Consider the following 18,640-nt stretch of genomic DNA (forward strand, 5'->3'; position numbering starts at 1 on the left):
CACACCTGAGAAAATTGCTGTTTTGTCCCTATTTGATACTTTCCATATCTTGTATTATGCAAAATACTGGATTCAATTGAATATGTGAAAACATTTGAGAATGAATAGATCTTGGCACACAGCACATTACAGTGAAGTGTTTCCATGCTATCTAACTTTTTTTGCTGACTTATCTAGCTTCATAAGTATGCAGTCCACAGATTAATAGCATTTTATTCGTTCTTATAAATTAATAGTGCATAATAACGGAGCATGATGAGAAATTATATCCCCGGCTAAAAGTTAGCAGCAGTTAGCAAAGGAAGCCAAATATATTGTCTGTTCTTCAGAAAATAAACACATTCCACAGCAGGTCTCTGGTACTTCTGACTGGATAAGGAATTACTATTGTATCGTTTAATTGCAATGTTTTAGTAAGCTTATATCTTTTAAGTTGAAAATGGTATCTTAGGACATAAAATCTATATGATGGCTACTACTATTTTTCCTGTTCTCAGAAGTGGTCATTATAGTTAAACATGTAGTCTTTAAAACAGTGAGGACACAAAGAGATCACATTAATTTTGTAAAATGTATTTTAGTTGAAATAATTTTAAATTGTATGACACATTAATCATGAGCTGAATGCCTATGTGGAACATTAATTTGAGGTGGTAAGAATAAGTGGCTGCAGCTCCCTGATACATTATCTGCAGCATTTATATTAATTATCTCATAGCATAGAATAGATGAAGTAGAAAATTCATTATGTATAGTCAAATAGCAACAAAATCAGAATGCTTTTATTTGTTCGTTTCAAGGTATCTTCCTAAAATCCTAGGCCTTAGAGGTAACAGATGGCTAATAAACTTCATGAGCTTATGAAAATAGACATATATATATGAAGTTTTTCAATTTACAGCCTTTAAAAAAAATAATCTGCTTATACATATGGGACTGTGAAAAGATGACTGAAATGACTGTTGAATCCTTGAGTTTGAAGGGCTTTCTGTCCTTCTGCCAAATACATTGGATTTTGCAACCACATGGTTTTTTGCCATATGTTATTCTTCTCATTTTTGACAGCAATGATACAGAGCTAGAAATACTGCCATATATTGCAGGAATTAAAAGGCCATTTGCATACAGTTTTAGTTCTGATGTTTTCAGACATTTAGAGTTAGTTAAATGGAGGACTATCCTGTAGTCTGGAGCCAGGAGGTTTCAGTTCAAACTATCTGTTCCTCAGGGCTAAATAGATAAACCTTTGCAGAATGGCAGCCTTGCAGAGGCTACCTACTGAGTAGGTAGGTTTTACATAATGTTCCAGTTTACTTCATTAAATACTATCTTTAAAGGCAGCACTGAATTCTAATGGCAGCATTACGGCTACCTTATTTTCACACACGGCCTTCTGGGAAACAGAAACATTTATATGCACATTTTGGATGTGCAGTTAATCAGTGCATCTCAGATGCATAAGATTTACTTCGCAGCCATACAGTAGTACATGAATGGTAGGTGATGCTTTGGAAGGGCATAAGCATGATACATATGTAAGCTCAAAATAATCCTTCTCACAGTTGAGTTTGAACTGGTGCTGTAACCAGGTTTCTGGATGTCTAGCAATCCTGGGCACATGGGTGCAATCCTCAAGTTACAGTATGACAAAGTGCTCTTGTATTTTCAAGGAAAATAGTATACAGTTACAAACCAGTAGATAGTGTATTGTTCCTTTTAAAGACTGGTAGTCTTTCATGTAGGGACGAGCCTTCATGTGAATGGGGTGAGGATCACAGCATGTGAATGACTGGACACTGCCCTGAGCAACCAGATGTAATTAGACCTGCATTTATCAGAGGGTAAGACTGCATGACTTCTGGAGTTCCCTTCCAGCTTAAATAGTTTCTGTAATTATATGCTGTGATTGCAACACGTAGAAAAAATTGGGATTATCAAAAGTCTTCCTTTAGCACATGCTGATCGTTTGTTAAGTTACCCAGCTCACATGGAGTAATTCCTAGTTCATTGTTGGAGGTAGATGATGTGTGTATCCTGTTCTCCAAATTGCCCAATTGCATGAGATTGCATGTGCTGGGGATGATCTACAGTTGTAGGGGGGCTGTATTTCAAAACACGATAGAGTTGTGTGGCAAGCACAACCACAGCATGAGATAGCTGAGTACCACAATTGGCTTTGAAGTGTGTCTTTGAAGTGTGCCTTCTTGCAGGACAAGGCACTTAATATCTCACTCTGAAGCAAAGCTTTAATCTAACTCCTACAACCTAATCCCACTGGCCATTAGTGGAATCAGGAGTGGAAGTGTCATGTGTATAAAGACTAGGAAAATTCTGTCTGTAGGGCACAAAGAAGACACTCTGTGAGTTCTACACTTAAATTACTGTTAAATTATGTGCTAGTAATTTCTTTAGGTTTATACGGCTTACTTCAAATTGTCAGGCCTTGTGGTTTCAGGACTGAACCAGGCTCAGGTGCAGAAAAAGAAGGTCAAGGCATCTCTCCCTGAAGTAAACAAACACAAATTTAACAAACATAAATTTTACCTGCACCCTGGAGGTCCCATATATTACTGTGAATGATACTACATAATGTGAGATGATTTTTATCTTTTTTTTAAAATAACATTTTGATCCATCACCTAACAAAATCTACTTCCTAATGCAACAGTATTTCAGGGTTCTTATTTTGTCAATCTGATGATGATGATTAACAAGTATTTGTGTAAACAAAGATTTAAAGAAGGGCTCTCCTTGTGTCTCCTCTTTGGAGTCCTTGTGTCTCCTCTTTGGGGCTCCTCTGTAGCGGCAGCCGGTGCCAAGTTCACCGCAGAGCACAATCTTAGGAAGGTGGTGATCATCCTGGAGACGTCCCCTGCCCAGCACAGGTGTGTCCTCAGTAGCATGGCCTTAGTACTGGTGACCCTGCCTGTTCAAGGACAGGGACATTGGTCATGCAGTCAGTCCAGTGGATGTTTAGGGTTGTACAGAGGCAGCACTGATGGAAGTGTTCAAGAAGTCGCAGGTGGTGGCAGGAGATGACCCATGATTCAGACCCATATAAAACTACAGCTAATAATATATACTCTCTGTTTATAAAAAAGAAAAATTATACATGATAAAAATAACTTATTTTCTGTTATGTTAGAAAGCTAACACTGGTTTAAATATGATAGGGAATTCAATCCTTGATGATAGTCCCAAAATAAGTTTATAGCTTTCAGCAGCACTATTTTTACTTCTTCACGAATTAGCCTGAGTTGAAAGGCACCGAAAGAAGATGTACTGATTAGCATTTTCAAATATTCTACTTCCCATAAGTAAATTATATTCAAATGCCAACACAAATTGTAACATCTACTGAATGTGAAAACAAATTGAACAGTTGGTTCCACCTAACATTTAAATATTTATTATAAAGATATTTCTGGATTGGTACCTGGAAGTTTTCAGATCCCTTCATTTTTTTCCATAGCTTTATGTGTTGGTTTTAAAAGACAGTCAGTTGTTATTACTTCAAATGGCAGGATACTCCAGTAACCTTTGAGATAGTGACTTCATTTTATCCCTTTCTGATTCTCTTAATGGCTACTGGAATTGATTGTAATAGCAGAAACACCCTGCATTGGCATTAGATAAAACCAGAAGTACTTCTTGGCATGGATTCATATGATTTAATATGCATAGTTTTATCACTGTCTAACCTTCTACAACTTTACTGTCTGTCTTTCACCATTAAAGATTCATTTCCCAGTCAATCAGATGAAATAATAGTCTGAATAGATCTGATTTACCTCATCTTGACCTGTTTTAAATCAGTACTGACCAATGCATACAATAATTTCAGCAGCACGTATCTTTAGAGGCTGATCACCAGAATGAAGTGTCCCTGTATGTATTCTAGAATGCATCAACCCATTAATTAGTATAATTTTTCATCATATTGCACATCCCTGAGCAAGCACGTTTCAGCGGCAAACAGCATTCTGGTGAATGGAGTGTTAGGCTGATCATCTTTTGTTGCAGAATCCATGTATTCACGTACAGCCACGTGAATTCAGGTGGAGTTCTGGGATCAGTACTGTACTGAGGCAGGATACAGACCAGAAACAAAGCCAAATGTATAATATGTATACCTGATCTTTCTTGTAACTTAAATATATTAGCATAACTCAAACTCATATTTTTGCAGCTCAGATCCTCTGAAAAGTGTCTGTGATAATGTATGATAATGTATGAATGGTGTTCTCTCCTTATGACTTTCTGGAACCCACTCTTTTAGTCTGGCCTCTTTCCTCTGTTCTGTATTCATCTGAATGCTCTTGGGAATCTGAACAAAATTGATTGTGAGTGGGAGTTAAATTGTTTGGTTTACTATTTTAAAAATTATTTTGCTGCTTCCTTTTTGCATGTCGAATGAGGAAAAAAGTCTGAAGAGTGAAAAGTTATTTTAGAAAAAAGCTTCTTATTTTACATTACAAATCACATCTGTAACATCTAGATGTTAGAATTTTATATTTTTTTAATAATCCACATGATAAAAACCTTCAGTTTATTTGTGTATGTATGAAAATAGAAATATAGAGAATACAAATACTCAAATACTTAAAAAATTAGAAATTATCAAAGAAATAAAACTAGTATTGAAGCAACACCATTTGTTACTTTTTGAATACCTTAAAAATACTATTTTCCAACAATTGTAATTACATATGTTAATGTGCACTGATACATGTGACAAAAATCAGTATTACTTCTGTATATATGCAGCATTCTTTTTTGGCTGGACTAGTGTATACTCACATTTTATGAGGGTGGAGATATCTGTTGTTACCAAAAAAATTACTTGTCCATAGTGATTCAGGTTCAACGAAGTCATTGCAGGCTGCCTTCTAAGTACATATGTTTTTGTAAAAGAATTTGCTAAGTAAAAGCGTCACTTCAGACATGAACTGTATTACCCACTGTCTGGTTCACCAAAATTTTAAGACATTTCATAAACTAAATAATCTTAACCTAGGCTGATGCACACCATAAAAACCACTGCACTGTGTTCAGTCTACAATTCTACAACCCCATTCAGGGTGTTGCTGATGGAAGAACGAGACTGAAGGCTGCAGTAAGGGCAGGAGACAAGCCCAAATAGCCCATCCCACAGTTTCTCTGGAGATGTCTCTGCAGCCGGCATGGAAGGGATAAGGGAGTGTTGGGAAACTGTCTGGAAGAAAACAGACGTGAGCATTCCTGACTATTTAGCTTTAGCTAAGAGTAAGCTAAGGGCCTTGAGACCTAGTTCCAAGGTTACTGAAAGATGAGCTGTGAGAAAAAGATACCGGAGCTGGCAACAGAAAAAGAATAGCAGAGTAATGATGTAACCAGCAGAAGATCTGTGAGAATAGAATTTATGGCCAAGATATAGCCACCTGCAAGATATCGTTATATAAACAAGAGTTCTATATAAAGCAAGAGTCGTTAATAAACGACTTCACCTTAACCATATTGGTGACTACGTGTTGTCCTTAAGCCTCCGTGGATTTTTTCTACAAGGGAGTGAGCCGTAAGCAGTACCAGTGGCACACAGTAATGTGTGTGTACCTCAGACAGGGATGGGAAGGAGAACCAAAAGCGGCTACATACTGTCCCACACCTGTTCATTACAGTGGATGCGTGCATGTTATCCAGATGTTGACCCTGTGCTTTTCCAGAGCAGGATGCATCGGAGATTGAGAGGAAAAGCAAAAATCACAGGGGCTTTTTAGGAAGGGTGAGAAAAGGAAAGGGCAGTTTATCCAAAAGTCACAAAACAGTGACTCTTCCCTGCTTTCCATTTGATGTTGCTTAACACTTAAGCTGACGGGACCATCACTACCTCCCAAAAGTTATTGTGCTACTTCACAGACATACTTTGCCTCATTTTTTGTCTTCTATCACCAAAACCTAGTAACTTAGGAAACATTGGCCCAAAGGTGCACAAATGCTAATATACCATAGAAACAGCTATATAATTTTCAGGATCTATTTGCCACTACTAATACCCTTCCTACAATTATGTAAATCTGTTTTGTGCTTCATTATTTTCCACTAAAAAAATACCATGTTCTAACAAGATCTCTCTTTTTTAATATAAATTAATTTAATTTATAAATTAATTCTCACATCAGGATAGTGCTTTCTCTCTTCCATAGAAATCACAGTATTTAAACCTGAATTCTTTTCACCCAGTTGGTTTTTGTTTCTGAAATGCTTCAAACAGCAATAGTATTACAATAGAGTATTTAGAAAGGACCATGTGCAAGATTAAGCACAGAAGTGAAAGTATACTGGCATCAGGTGATAGGGATTTAACCTTAAGTAACCCCTGCCAAAATCACTTTAACAGGAACTATGAAATGATAAATAGGTTATTAATGTTTTGGGGTTTTTTTATTATTATTCTGATATTTTAATGTTAGGATGGCTAGATCTTAAAAAGCATTCTGGAAAATAGTAATTATAATGAAATCTGAAATTTCTTGATGGAAAATTAAAAAAGAGAGGGAGAAGAAAGGGAGAAGGAAACAGAAAAAAAAATCATGTTTATTTTTCTTTCCAGCATTTAAAATTACATTGCATTACTAGTTATTATTTAGCAAACTCAAAATTTTAACCATCTGGTGGAAATTAAATGATTGATAGAAAGTTTTGTAGCAAGAACTCTTAATTGCTGGCTGGAGCTACCGTATAACATCCTCCTGTAGATGAAGCTGTATGGCAGAGATCATGACAATCTCATGGAATTTCATTTCTTAAGGCAAATAAAGCTCTACCATAACTGCTCAGAGATATGATTTAGGCAGATAACACAAGAACACTCAACTTGCTTTCCCATGATAAAACATTAAAAGAGGAAATAGGGAGGGCAGAGAAAGGGCTTCAGGAGGGTCATGAAAGCTTATTTGATTGAATGTCATTTTCCAAGTGAACATTCGTGAGCACCTAACTGCAAATAGGAAAGAATACAGAAGCTTTGTGATGGAAAGGATGGTATATTTGACCAGAAACAGGTAAGGCAGAAAAAAGCACACAAAACCTAAGAGAGCACCAGGAGCAGCAGATGAGTAGCAGTCGTGGCTGAAGTGTTGTAAAGTATTGGCAGTAAACTCCAGAGGCCAGCAGCAAGTAACAGAGATGTGCACTGAGGAGGCCTATTCAATATTAAGCTGCTGGGAAACACAAAGAAAAGGTGTAATTGGAGCAACCAGATAGCTCTTTCAGAACTCTGTTTTCCCAGTTCATGTGTTGGAGATAAGCTGGGAGAAGACAAGACAAATGAAAGGATATGGAAGACTGCAAAAACAGATAGGTCTTAAGCTGTGCCGGGGGAGGTTTAGGTTGGATATTAGAAAGAATTTCTTTACCGAAGGGTGATCAAGCATTGGAATGGGCTGCCCAGGGAAGTAGTGGATTCTCCATCCCTGGAGATATTTAAAAAGAGACTGGATGTGGCACTCAGTGCCATGGTCTAGTAACTGCAGCAGTAGTGTATCAAGGGTTGGACTTGATGATCTCTGAGGTCCCTTCCAATCCAGCCAATTCTATGATTCTATGATTCTATTCTATGTGAAAATATTTGTGTTAGAACTGTTTACAGTGGTTTGCAAAGGATGTTTTTAATTTCTAGATATATATAATTTCATAATTGCTTTACACATCAGGTATTTATTTCTGAGGACCTTGACTGGGTTTTGAAGGCATATGTAAGTAATGAAAATGAACTTCATGAATTATAGAAAGCTGTGAAACGTATGTTTATGCTGGTTTTTGTAGCATAATTGAAAAACAAGGAGAACATTAAAATCTCTGCATTTTGTTTTTCAGTGTGCAGTGACTTGGAATTCAGGGAGGTTGCTAACAGATTGAGAGACTGGTTTAAGGCACTTCATGAAAGCGGAGTTCAGAATAAGAAGACTAGGATTGTTCAGAGGCCTGAGAGAACCAGTAAGAGATTTCTACTTGTCTTTTTTGGTGTTCTCTTTGATACCCTTCTGTATTTTTGTATTTCCACTGCTTAGACTTATGTTATTCTCGTGTGCCTTAAAGGAGCCATGTGTATGAAACCATAACTTTGTTGTTTTCAAAAGATAATTTCTTATTTATGGCTTAGCACTGATATATAACACTCACTTTAAACTTCCAGTGTTATTTGGCAGGACTCTTGCTTGTAGGGATATATGGCAACTACCATCCACAATGCTTTCATTTGTGAATGCTATCAAATTTTTTATTAGAGATTGATAATTAGCTGCTCTGTAAGTAGACAAGAAACAAGGAGGAATTCTAAGCAACTTTTCAATAGAGAAAAGTGAGTAGTTCTGTGGCTAGCCATAAGAAATATATAAAAGCTGTAATAATGTGTGACCCATCATTGCTAGTCAATGCCATTTTACTTAGTGATAAAGAAAAACACATGGAGAAGAAGCTTGTAAGTGAAAAGGCATTTTCAGGGTTAAACTTCAAATTGGAAGAGACTCGGGAGTACTACTGAAATGGTAACAGTAGGGGGCATAATTTGTTTCTAACCCCCTTATATATTTAAATGGGGTTTTTCTTGGGGAAAGTAGCAAAGTTTTAAAATGACAAAGGACTTTTTTAAAATAGCAATTCAAGTGTGCAATAGTAGTTTCAAGAGTGACCTCATACTGTGAAGGAGAGTCAAATCTGATTTCATAAGCTGTAAAACTACCTTTCATTAATATGAAGAGCAAACTATAAATTCCTCCAGAACACATTTCACAGAATTTGGCCATCACTGACTGCTCAACTTAGGTCCATCACTATCAGCATTTTAAGTACTTGTGATTTTTTATAGCTTTTATTTGGTTGCTTTTTTTTTATGACATTTATTTCATTTCATTGGAAATATCATTTAATTGTGTGATTTTTAATGCTAAGGAAATGAGAATAATTCTTTAAAAAACAATGAATTAAAAATTATTCTGTGTTACCTGGGAATACTGCTCTTAACATTGAGAAAAAAAATTTTCTGAGGTAAAGGTGATAAGACAATAACATTAATTTTATTGATTTGGGGGGAAGAAAAAAAACCCACAACAAAACCAAACAAATCAAAACATGTAAAAAGCATATATTTCCTATTTACATTCTGATTTGTAGCCATAATTGCTATGTGTTCTGCTTCTCATCCAGTAATTAAAACACCAAAAATACAATGCGTGCAGCTCTTAAATAATCATTTATTGCATAGTTAAGTAAAGTGTATGTAAAATTACACATAGTATTAGCACATCACCCAGCTAAAGGTCAGCTGAAACACTGCATAGGGTCCTTTTTCTTGCTGAATATTCACTTTGTTGAGGGTAACAAATTGTGTATGTAAGGTAAAAAATACAGCTCATTTGTTAAGAAGTTCAAAAAGAATTTTGGGAAATGATAAAAGAAGCAACTGTACAGCTATTAAGTACATGGCATACATTTTTTATAAGTCAGTGTTAAAAGTAATTGGGTTCTATGTAATACAGGTATGTAATGTTCATAAGTAATACTTTTAATATATTGAAATGTAGTGCAAGCACAAAGAGTATTTTTCCCATAGATATGTTCCCTGGTCTTTGTTCCTTAAACACACAGGTGAAATTGGTAAGACCTAGTATCTGTACTTGAGACTGGTATTTGTATCACGATATGTATTTGTGTATATATTGTACTCAAACTTATTTTATCACTTGCTTGCAAAATTTTAATATCTTAAAGATCAGTATCTTTATCAATTATTTGGACAAGAGGATCATGTGCACCCTTACTAAGTTTGTAGGTAACACTAAGTTGGGAGGGTGTGTTGATCTGCCTGAGTTTAAAAGACTGCAGAGGGACCTGGGCAAGGCTGGGTTGATGGGCCGAGGCCACAAGAGGAACAAGGCCAAGATCTGGATCCTTCCTTGGTGGTCACAGCAACCCCACGCAACACAGCAGGCTTGGGGAAGAATGGCAGTAAAGCTGCCTTGTGGAAAAGGACCTGTGGAATGCATCCTGGCTTGTATCAGGACTAACATGGCCAGCAGGACTAGAGAAGTGATTGTCTCCCTGTACTAGGAAAAGGTGGTGCTGTACCTCAAATACTGTGTTCAGTTTTGGGCCCCTCAGTACAAGAAGGACATTGAGGTGCTGGAGCAAGTCCAGAGAAGATCAATGAAGCTGCTGAAGGGACTGGAGAACAACTTTTATTAGGAGTGTGTGAGGGAAGTAGAGTTGTTTAGTCTAGAAACTGGAGTCTAGTTTAGCCTAGAGGCTGAGGGCAAGTCCTTTTACCTCTCTCTGCAACTACCTGAAAGGAGGTTGTAGTGAGGTGGATATCTCTTTTCCCAAGTAATGAGTGATAGGATGAGAGGAAATAGCCTCAAGTTGGACCAGGGGAGTTTTAGACTGGATATTATAAAAAAAAAATTTCACAGAAATTTCTGGGACAGGCTGCTCAGGGAAGTGTTTCAGTCACCATCCTTGGAGGTGTTTAAAATACATATAGTTGTGGTGGAGGTATTTAAAACACATGTAGCTGTGGTGCTTAGAGGTATGGTTCAACTCAAGATCTGTTAAAGCCTTCTCAAACTTAAATGATTCTATGATTCTATGAAAGACTGCATTTTGACTTAAGATCTAAGATTTTAATATGTATGACAAAAAAGGCAAGAGTCTTGTGGATCTTTGGACCTGATCAATTTTTGCACCTAGGAATGAATGCGTTATGTGATCCAGACTGGTTGGTTTGTTTTCAAACTTCAGTGGTCACTTACTATAACATTAATAACACCCATTAGATTCAGCGTTTATTATCTGATGTTGATTTTACATCTAATGCATCCTGAATGGCCATGTTTTGGCATGTCCTGTACAATGCTGAAGACAGTAGCCATCTGCTTAGACTGTGTTTAGAAGAATGTGCTTGAATAGATAGATGATCAGGGTTTTTTATTGTCCTTTGTCAATTTGGGCATAAAAATTCTTTAACAACTGGTTTTGTTAATGTAACTCTTTTGTTTTTTCTGATATGCACATTCCTGAACTTCAAAATTTCACAGTTGAGCCAGCAAAAGATACTGCATCTTATGAGAAATGAATGTCTGTAGTTCAGAATAAAACATTAGGTTTCTGCAAACATACAACGAAAGAAATATAATTATAAGGATTCAAGATAGTTATGTCCTTTCTAATACCATTAAAGAAGTCTTAAAACATTTATTCTCTTGAGGATCATCCCTAATGAAATCCCTGAAGGTTGGTCTCCAAAATTATAGGAGGTCTAAGACGTCACATGAATAAATTTTTACATGTACTAGGGAGCCCAGTCCCTATCTGCCCAATGTCTGACAGCTACATCTAGAAATAAGTCTTGTGAATAACTTCTTTATCATGAATGAACTTACACTTAGTACATGAGAGTTTGTTATCTGTACAGAACAACAGCTATGACAGAAAGCCACCTGAATGGAACTTCCCCTTTGAGAGGTATAATTATTCTAGCAGTTCTGGAGTTGTTCGTTGCCTTTGGGGAGTTAAAAATCTGGTTTAGCACCCTTTCTGCTGGGCTGTCTTTTTCTCATTCTCATTCTGAATTTTAAAAGCCATCCTTCCTGCTTGTCTGTTTGCATTTAGGATTTCTCATGTCAGTCTCTGGTCGTACATGGTCCAAGATTTACTAAAAGGCTCGGGCACAGTCCTTCTGACCAAGGTACACGTGGCACAAGTTTATAGTGCCATGCTTGCGCTTTTCAGAGTTGTTCCAGTTATTAAGTAGTCCATATTGATCTTTGAAATCATTGTTTCTAAACAACCAGAACAGTAGAGTTTACGTTGTTTTGCTAGAGCTGCCAACTTAAAAAATTTCGGTTGCCTATGTTGTTCGGTTTTTTTGTGGTTTACATCTTTTTGTTTAACTGACATTTCTTTTCTGAAGCTGAATCTTACTTATGATGCAGAATATAATATTTCAAATAATTAACAGGGGTTTATTTTCAAAATCCCCTTTGTGTCCAGATGTATTCAGATTGCCTATACCTCGAATAATCATTACAATAAAAGCTATATAAGCATATGTATCTTGTCCTCAGGCCATTTGTGGTCCAAATAAATGTCACTAAGGGGAAATGGCTGATTTACCTTATGTCACACCTCACAAGGTGGGTGCGGCACTGTCACATCTCACAAAGTGAGCACGGTGCCCCAGATGTGGGGGCCAAAAAAAATATCACATCCCACGGTCTGGGCACAGGTAGGGTTCCCCTGTGTGGGGGTCAACCCAGGGAGATTCAGACTGGACCCCCTTGCTTTCTAAACTCCTTCAGAGAGGAGCCAAAGTGTGGCTGGGCCCGATCTTCTTTTTCCTCCAATTAATCTCTTTTTAACAACCCATTTGGTGAGATTAAGTTCGGGAATTCTCTGTGCAGTACTCAGGAGTAAGATTATTACCCAGGAGGTTTGTATAAAAACACAATTTAAAAATGAGTAAGATTATAAAGACTATCAGATTACAACTAGCAGAATTATAAATGGTAGTACTTTCAAAGCAATGGATTACAACAAAAGTTAACAAAGCAACAGGTAGTAAAACTTAATAAAGTTAGAAACTATGTTACGCTCATCTATTGGTGTCAAACGTGGAGTCTGAGCTAATTAGCTGGAGCCCAGTTCAAATTTTGACTAATTTGCCTGAATAGTTTGAATTCCAACTCCAGTGGTAGGATACCAATATGCCTTTTCTGAGTGGTGATCAGACTTTTTTATTTGGAAATTTCACAGGGTTGGAGATAAAATAATTCGTGCCATACCTTTGGTATTCAGGGTACGTGATATGTGCTTTTGCAGCTGGAATGAGTGTTAATATGTGGTTTATTTTGGGTAAGCGCTGCTTGAGAAAATTAGTTGTGATATGATCCGCAATACTAATATACGGTACAGTACACAGTGCAGTGGTGATTAAAAACTTTGTTTGTAATCTTTGTTTACATTTTCAGCTTTAGCTTGAGGAAATATACCACTCTTCGGCTGAGTTCACCAGATTCTAATGGCAATATGCTTATTACAGTTTTGATTCTCCTGTTTGTGGTGGTCAGTGTTTCTCAGATATGTGCATGTATTCTCATATATTATCATATGTTGGTGAGGAGTAAGACAACTACAATTACGGGAATGAGCACACCTTGTAAAGAGAGCACCCCTACTTCTGCGTCTGCAGCCGCTTCTCACCCCCACTCACACAAGGGCACAACTCAGATAAGGCTGGCCAGCATTGCCAGCGTGTCTGCTACAGCTGCAGCTGCTGCCTCCACCCCCACAGACACTGCTGCTGCTCAGAAAGTGAGCCCTGGTGCTGCTACTGCTGCAGACACCACAGCCTCTCCCCCTCAGCCCACACAGCTGGTTGTTGATCTTGTGAGTAGGAGAAAAGCAAAACAATGGAAATCAGAAATCGGCCTTAACCCTTCCTGCTTCCCCTTCTTCACCTGTCCTTGTTTGCTTCAGCATCCTGGGATGATTCCATCTCTTCATCTGGCTGTGGTCCTGATCCGTGCCAGCCTATATCTGTGTGTTCCTGCCTTCAGCTTCCAACTGCTGCTGACTCCAGGAGTCCAGCCTGGACTTTCCCAGGGCTGCCCTGCAGCCTTGGGGGTGACATGAGAGTTATTGTGGGAGAGGGGGGAGGTACATGGTATCAATTTTCCTGTATATTTGTATATATTTAGTAATTTTTCCTATTTATCATTACTGTTTCATTAAAGTTGTGTAGTTTAGTTTCCAACCCATGAGCCTCTCTCCCTTACTCTCTCTCCTTTCTTTATCAGGGAGGGGAGGGGAATTAATAGAATGCATCTGTTACTCGGTTTAATTGCCGTGCCAGTGTTACACTGTGACAAATTTATTGGCACAGTCCAAAACAATGATTGCAAAGATCAATATGGACTATTTAATAACTGGAACAACTCTGAAAAGCTCAAGCATGGCACTATAAACTTGTGCCACATGTACCTTGGTCAGAAGGACTGTGCCCAATTATCTCCAGTGTTTCATTTCCTTCTAGTTCAGAGTTGACTCTGTGCTGCTGCAGGCTCAGCAGCACTGATTTCTCCAGCCTCATCTTGTTGGCTACTGCGAACTGCATGATATCATCCTGCTGTCCCCCCGGCATGGCTTCCAGGGACAGTGGTGGGTAGTTGGAGGAGTCTGCTTCCCTGTCACTGGGATGTGCAAAGGAGATGGGCTTGATGACTTCTCCAGTTGGTGAGGCTCTTCATAAATTAGCAGACTCCTTGACCTCATGATGGAGCCTGTGTAGGACTGTGGTGAGGAATGCTGCCTGGGCAACACCATCTTTGTAGCAGAAGAATATGGCCCATAGCTCTGAGAGAAGCTGCCAAAAACTACTGCGAAGCATAGCACCACCGTAAGGTTAGAAACAGAGAGACAGAGAGAAAGAGACAGAGAGAGATAAAGAAGAGAGAGGAAAGATATCACCAACCTTGGATTCAGCAATGATCTCAGTAGGAAGTTCAGGTCCTTGGATGGTGGATGTGCATCCAGCATTTCAAGTATGCCTCTTTTATAACCACCTGACCCCACCTTTGTTGGGGGTAGCGGGGCTGTGGCATATCTTGCAAACCCAGATGTTCACTGGGCCACTCCAGATGGGAAGTCACAGCAGTAACCCTTATTTCTGTGCATGTGCCCTCTCCAGTGGCTTTACCCAGGGCACACACAAGATGTCACTCTGCCTCCGCAGGGTGCAGCTCACCTGCCCCTGTTCCTTATCAAATAAGGACAGTGTCCTGCCTGTCAGGGTGTCCATCAAACAGAGCTCCCCTTGCCAGGTCAGTGTTCAGTTTATCTAGATAGCCACAAAAGGGGGGGCTGCTCTTGTGAGAATGGGGCTTATCAGGGTGGTGACCCAAATAAGGGTCTCTACTTGAGAGAACAGAGTCCAGATGGCTATCGAGTGGGGCCTCCACTTTAGTACAATGTCCATTTTGTCAGGGCAACTGTTTTGTGACAAATATTCTTTTTGGGATTCTACACCCCACACTATAATAATACCCCCATTATTATTCCCTTCTTGATAAGGAAACGAGTTGAAAAATTACTTGAGATTTTACTTGGCAGTTTAAAGTATTTTAAAACATTTGTTCTGTTTCTATATTCATTTGATGTGATAAAACTCTAGGGAAAAAAACAATTCAAAGCACAAAAAATGCTGTAGTCCCACAAATATTTCTGCTAATGGGAAGTCTGTTTCTAAGGAATACTTATGTGGCCTGTCATCTTAGAAGATAAAAGACCAGAGGCCAAAGGTAACAGAGAATCTTCTTACAGCTTGAGAATTATAGGATTATTTGGAGTCTAATACACTAATAATTTTTAAAATAATAGAAAAAATACAAGAAGTCTGAAAGAAAATTATTTATAATTCGCTTGTGTAGAAATACCATGTTGAAGTATTATTACACAAAATTGACAGATACCCTTAGAAACTTGAAGCAGGAAAAGATCCATTTAGTTCAGAAAACTGCAAATAAATTTAACAGTTTCATATTTTTGCCTGAAAGATTTACTCTATTATGATTATCCAAAGTTACCTATCAGTGAAGAGATACATTTGAATTATATGAGAGATAAATTAAATTTTCCTGATTTTCTTTGCTGAAGTACATTTCAAATCTTTATACACAGAGACAGAATAGGTAAGCAGAACAATAAATATTTGCTTACTCCTCTCTGTACTCTCCCATGCAGTCATTGTATGGTTATTAGAGATATTACATATATTATTAGAAATAATTATTCTTATTAGAGATTAAAAGAATTATACCTTTAAACATCATTTTTCATGTCTTGAAAATGCTGACTTCCTGAGCATTGGGCTACTTTCTGATGTGATCTGAGGAAATGTCCTCTAAACTGTACTGAAGAGTTGCACTGGCTTTCAACCTGACCCATTGTTCTAGTTTGCTAGAAAGAAAAGTTCATCTAATGACTTTCTGCATGTGGCAGGTTGGCATAAACCCAGGCATCGTTAAAGCAAGAGTCTAGAAGTGGAAATCCAGCCTAGATGTAATTCTGAGTAGGAATTTTAATTTAAGTAATCTTTTCATAAAATTAAGGCTTTAAATGAACTAGATCACTATTGTTGACTGAAGTTTCTTTTTACTCATTCTTTTGTACTGAATTCTCTTTATACACAATGAAACATTTATAGGTGTTTATTGTAACAATTAGTTTTATTCTCCTTCATTAGGTATCTTTTCCTCAGCAGTCACTCCTGGCCAGCCTTGTGTACCGCAGAATACATTTCATCTGATCTCTAAGCAAACTGATAACCTCCAGCAACAGCATTCGTCTTGATTTCCACTGTCCCCCATCCCACCCTATAAAATTCTCTAAAACACTTTCTGGAAAACAAGAGACTTCAGAATGGAAACTTTCAGGGGTGTTCAAGGGACATTGCAGCAATCCTTTATGCCTTTCCTTTGTACCTTTTGTTGTGAAATGGGACCTAGTTATTTTAGGATTATAATAAGATGTAGGACCTTTGGTACCTTCCCTATTTCTTGCCCCAACCCAGGTACCGCCCATATCCGTGTAATCAATCAAAGGGCAGGAATATGTTACAACTTTAGACAAATGATGGACAAAGTTATGCCTGATGCTGTTCCCTCATAGAATCTGCCAAATTGGAAGGGACCCATCAGGATCATCAAGTCCAACTCCTGTCCCAGTGTAGGCCCCCTCCTCCCCCCCAGAATCACACCATGAGCCCGAGAGCATCATCCAAACACTTCTTGATCTCAGGCAGTCTTGGTACTGTGACCACTTCCCAGGGGAGCCTGTATCATTGCTCAGCTACCCTCTAGGTGAAAAATCTTTTTCCTAATATCTAATCTAAACCCTTCCCGATTCAGCTTCCTACCATTTCCCCAAGTCCTGCCTTTTGTCACAGGAGCAAACAAATCAGTGCCAGTCCCATCTCTTCCTTTATGAGGAAGCTGCATACTGCAAGGAGGTCACCTCTTGGCCTCCTTTTCTCCAAATTCATTTGGCTAATATGGAGCCAGATGAGTCTCACATAGATCGGCACTTTTGTGAACAACAAATATGACACAAAGGATTCACGTCTGCTTGGTCTTTAGTCCTTCCTTTCTGATCAGAAGTGCACTGATAATACTACATTAAGAAAGAAAAAATTTTCTCAGCTTGCGCACTTTAGGCCTCAGTGCTGGGATGCCATTAATATGAAATCTTCTGATAGCAAAATATTGGACAAATCCATCACAAGTGAAAAACTTCTTGCTGTGTGTGCAGCTTGCACACTAAACACGTAAAAGCCACGGTCTAGGTGGCAGTCAGGACACCAGCAAAGCATATGTGTGCTTATTCACTTAGATGATTTGTCAGTTTCTTTTATTATACTGGACAGTGTACTGGTATTGGTAAGAATCATACTATTTACTTCTCTTGGCATATTAGGAAAACAATTTTTATATAATGCAGTATGTGAGCCATATGCATGCTGTTTTGATTTCCACATATCAGAAGATATCTTTCTCAATGTCCACAGGGATTTGTTACTTACAAGCTTAAGAAGCAGGGAAACGATAGTTTTCCCTTGAAAAGCAGATTATATTTACTAAGAGTTGAAATTCTCCCCTGAGAAATAATCAGAAACACAGAAGCATTTCTCTTGATTCCTTTTGAGAAAATGCTTTAAACACTAGTGAGTAAGCTGGGGGGGGAAATATTATTTCTTAATAATATTTCCCTTGGGATTTTTTTGCCTGAGGAAAAGAGCTTAAGCTAGTACATCACATTTTTTTAGACACTGTTCAGAAACAGCTGCGTAAAAGCTCATTTCATTATGTTATATGGAGATAGATTTCAAATAAGTGGTTAAAATTAGAGAAAGAGAAAATCTTTTGTAATTCAGATGTCTGAGCAGCAATTTTTGCTTTCCTCAGTAAAATGTCCTGGTACTTAATCATCAAGAAGAAATTACTGTACTTCAATTTTACTAATTTTTCCCATTTAGTTTCTGCTTTTTGTTTTGTGTCTTAACTAAAAAATGTAAGTACAGCCTCCTGGTTTGTGCTCAGAATGGTAATTTATAGTGTGTGTGATCTGAGCAATTAATTTCCTAGTTCTAGGTCACCTGGTGATTTTGTGATTCTTCATACTGTATTACCCAACCACTTCATGTGTCAAACCATATTAACAGATGTTAAATGCTAGGTATGTGTTGAACTGCTTTTCTGACTCTTCCTGAAGTAAATCAAGAGTACATTCAAGAGTGACGTGTGTATCATTTTATTAATATTTTAGCAGAGGAAGCAAGGCATTGCAGAGAGAAAGCACTTCTGATACTCTTTAAGTTGTGGACAGTTCTTTAAAGGTTCTTTAAACTTGAACCAAGAATTTTACTTTACCATAGGAATCTCTTAAGGGCTTTCAGTGTGAACATGGAACTGAGATGATGATCTCTGTGGTGTAGCAGTTTTGGAGGAGGAAAACTCCTTCATTTTAGATCAAATAAAGCCGTTTCTGTCAACATGTGCCTTTCTTATCTCTGAAATACTTCAGCCATTTTTATTTATTTAATCTAAACTAATAT

At 37.9% G+C, this 18,640-nt stretch overlaps 1 protein-coding gene across 1 annotated transcript in view; it reads left to right on the forward strand.

The window, feature by feature from the left end:
• SPOCK3 (SPARC (osteonectin), cwcv and kazal like domains proteoglycan 3) overlaps positions 1–18,640 on the forward strand; it is a 146,904-nt gene that overhangs the window by 119,185 nt on the left and 9,079 nt on the right. Inside the window, exon 7 of the mRNA XM_030449738.1 lies at positions 7,855–7,974. Within this exon, the coding sequence (XP_030305598.1) occupies positions 7,855–7,974 (120 nt within the window). The remainder of the gene's footprint in view (positions 1–7,854; positions 7,975–18,640) is intronic.

The sequence above is a fragment of the Calypte anna genome, chromosome 4A (assembly GCF_003957555.1).
Source record: "Calypte anna isolate BGI_N300 chromosome 4A, bCalAnn1_v1.p, whole genome shotgun sequence".
NCBI classification, from domain to species: Eukaryota; Metazoa; Chordata; class Aves; order Apodiformes; family Trochilidae; genus Calypte; species Calypte anna.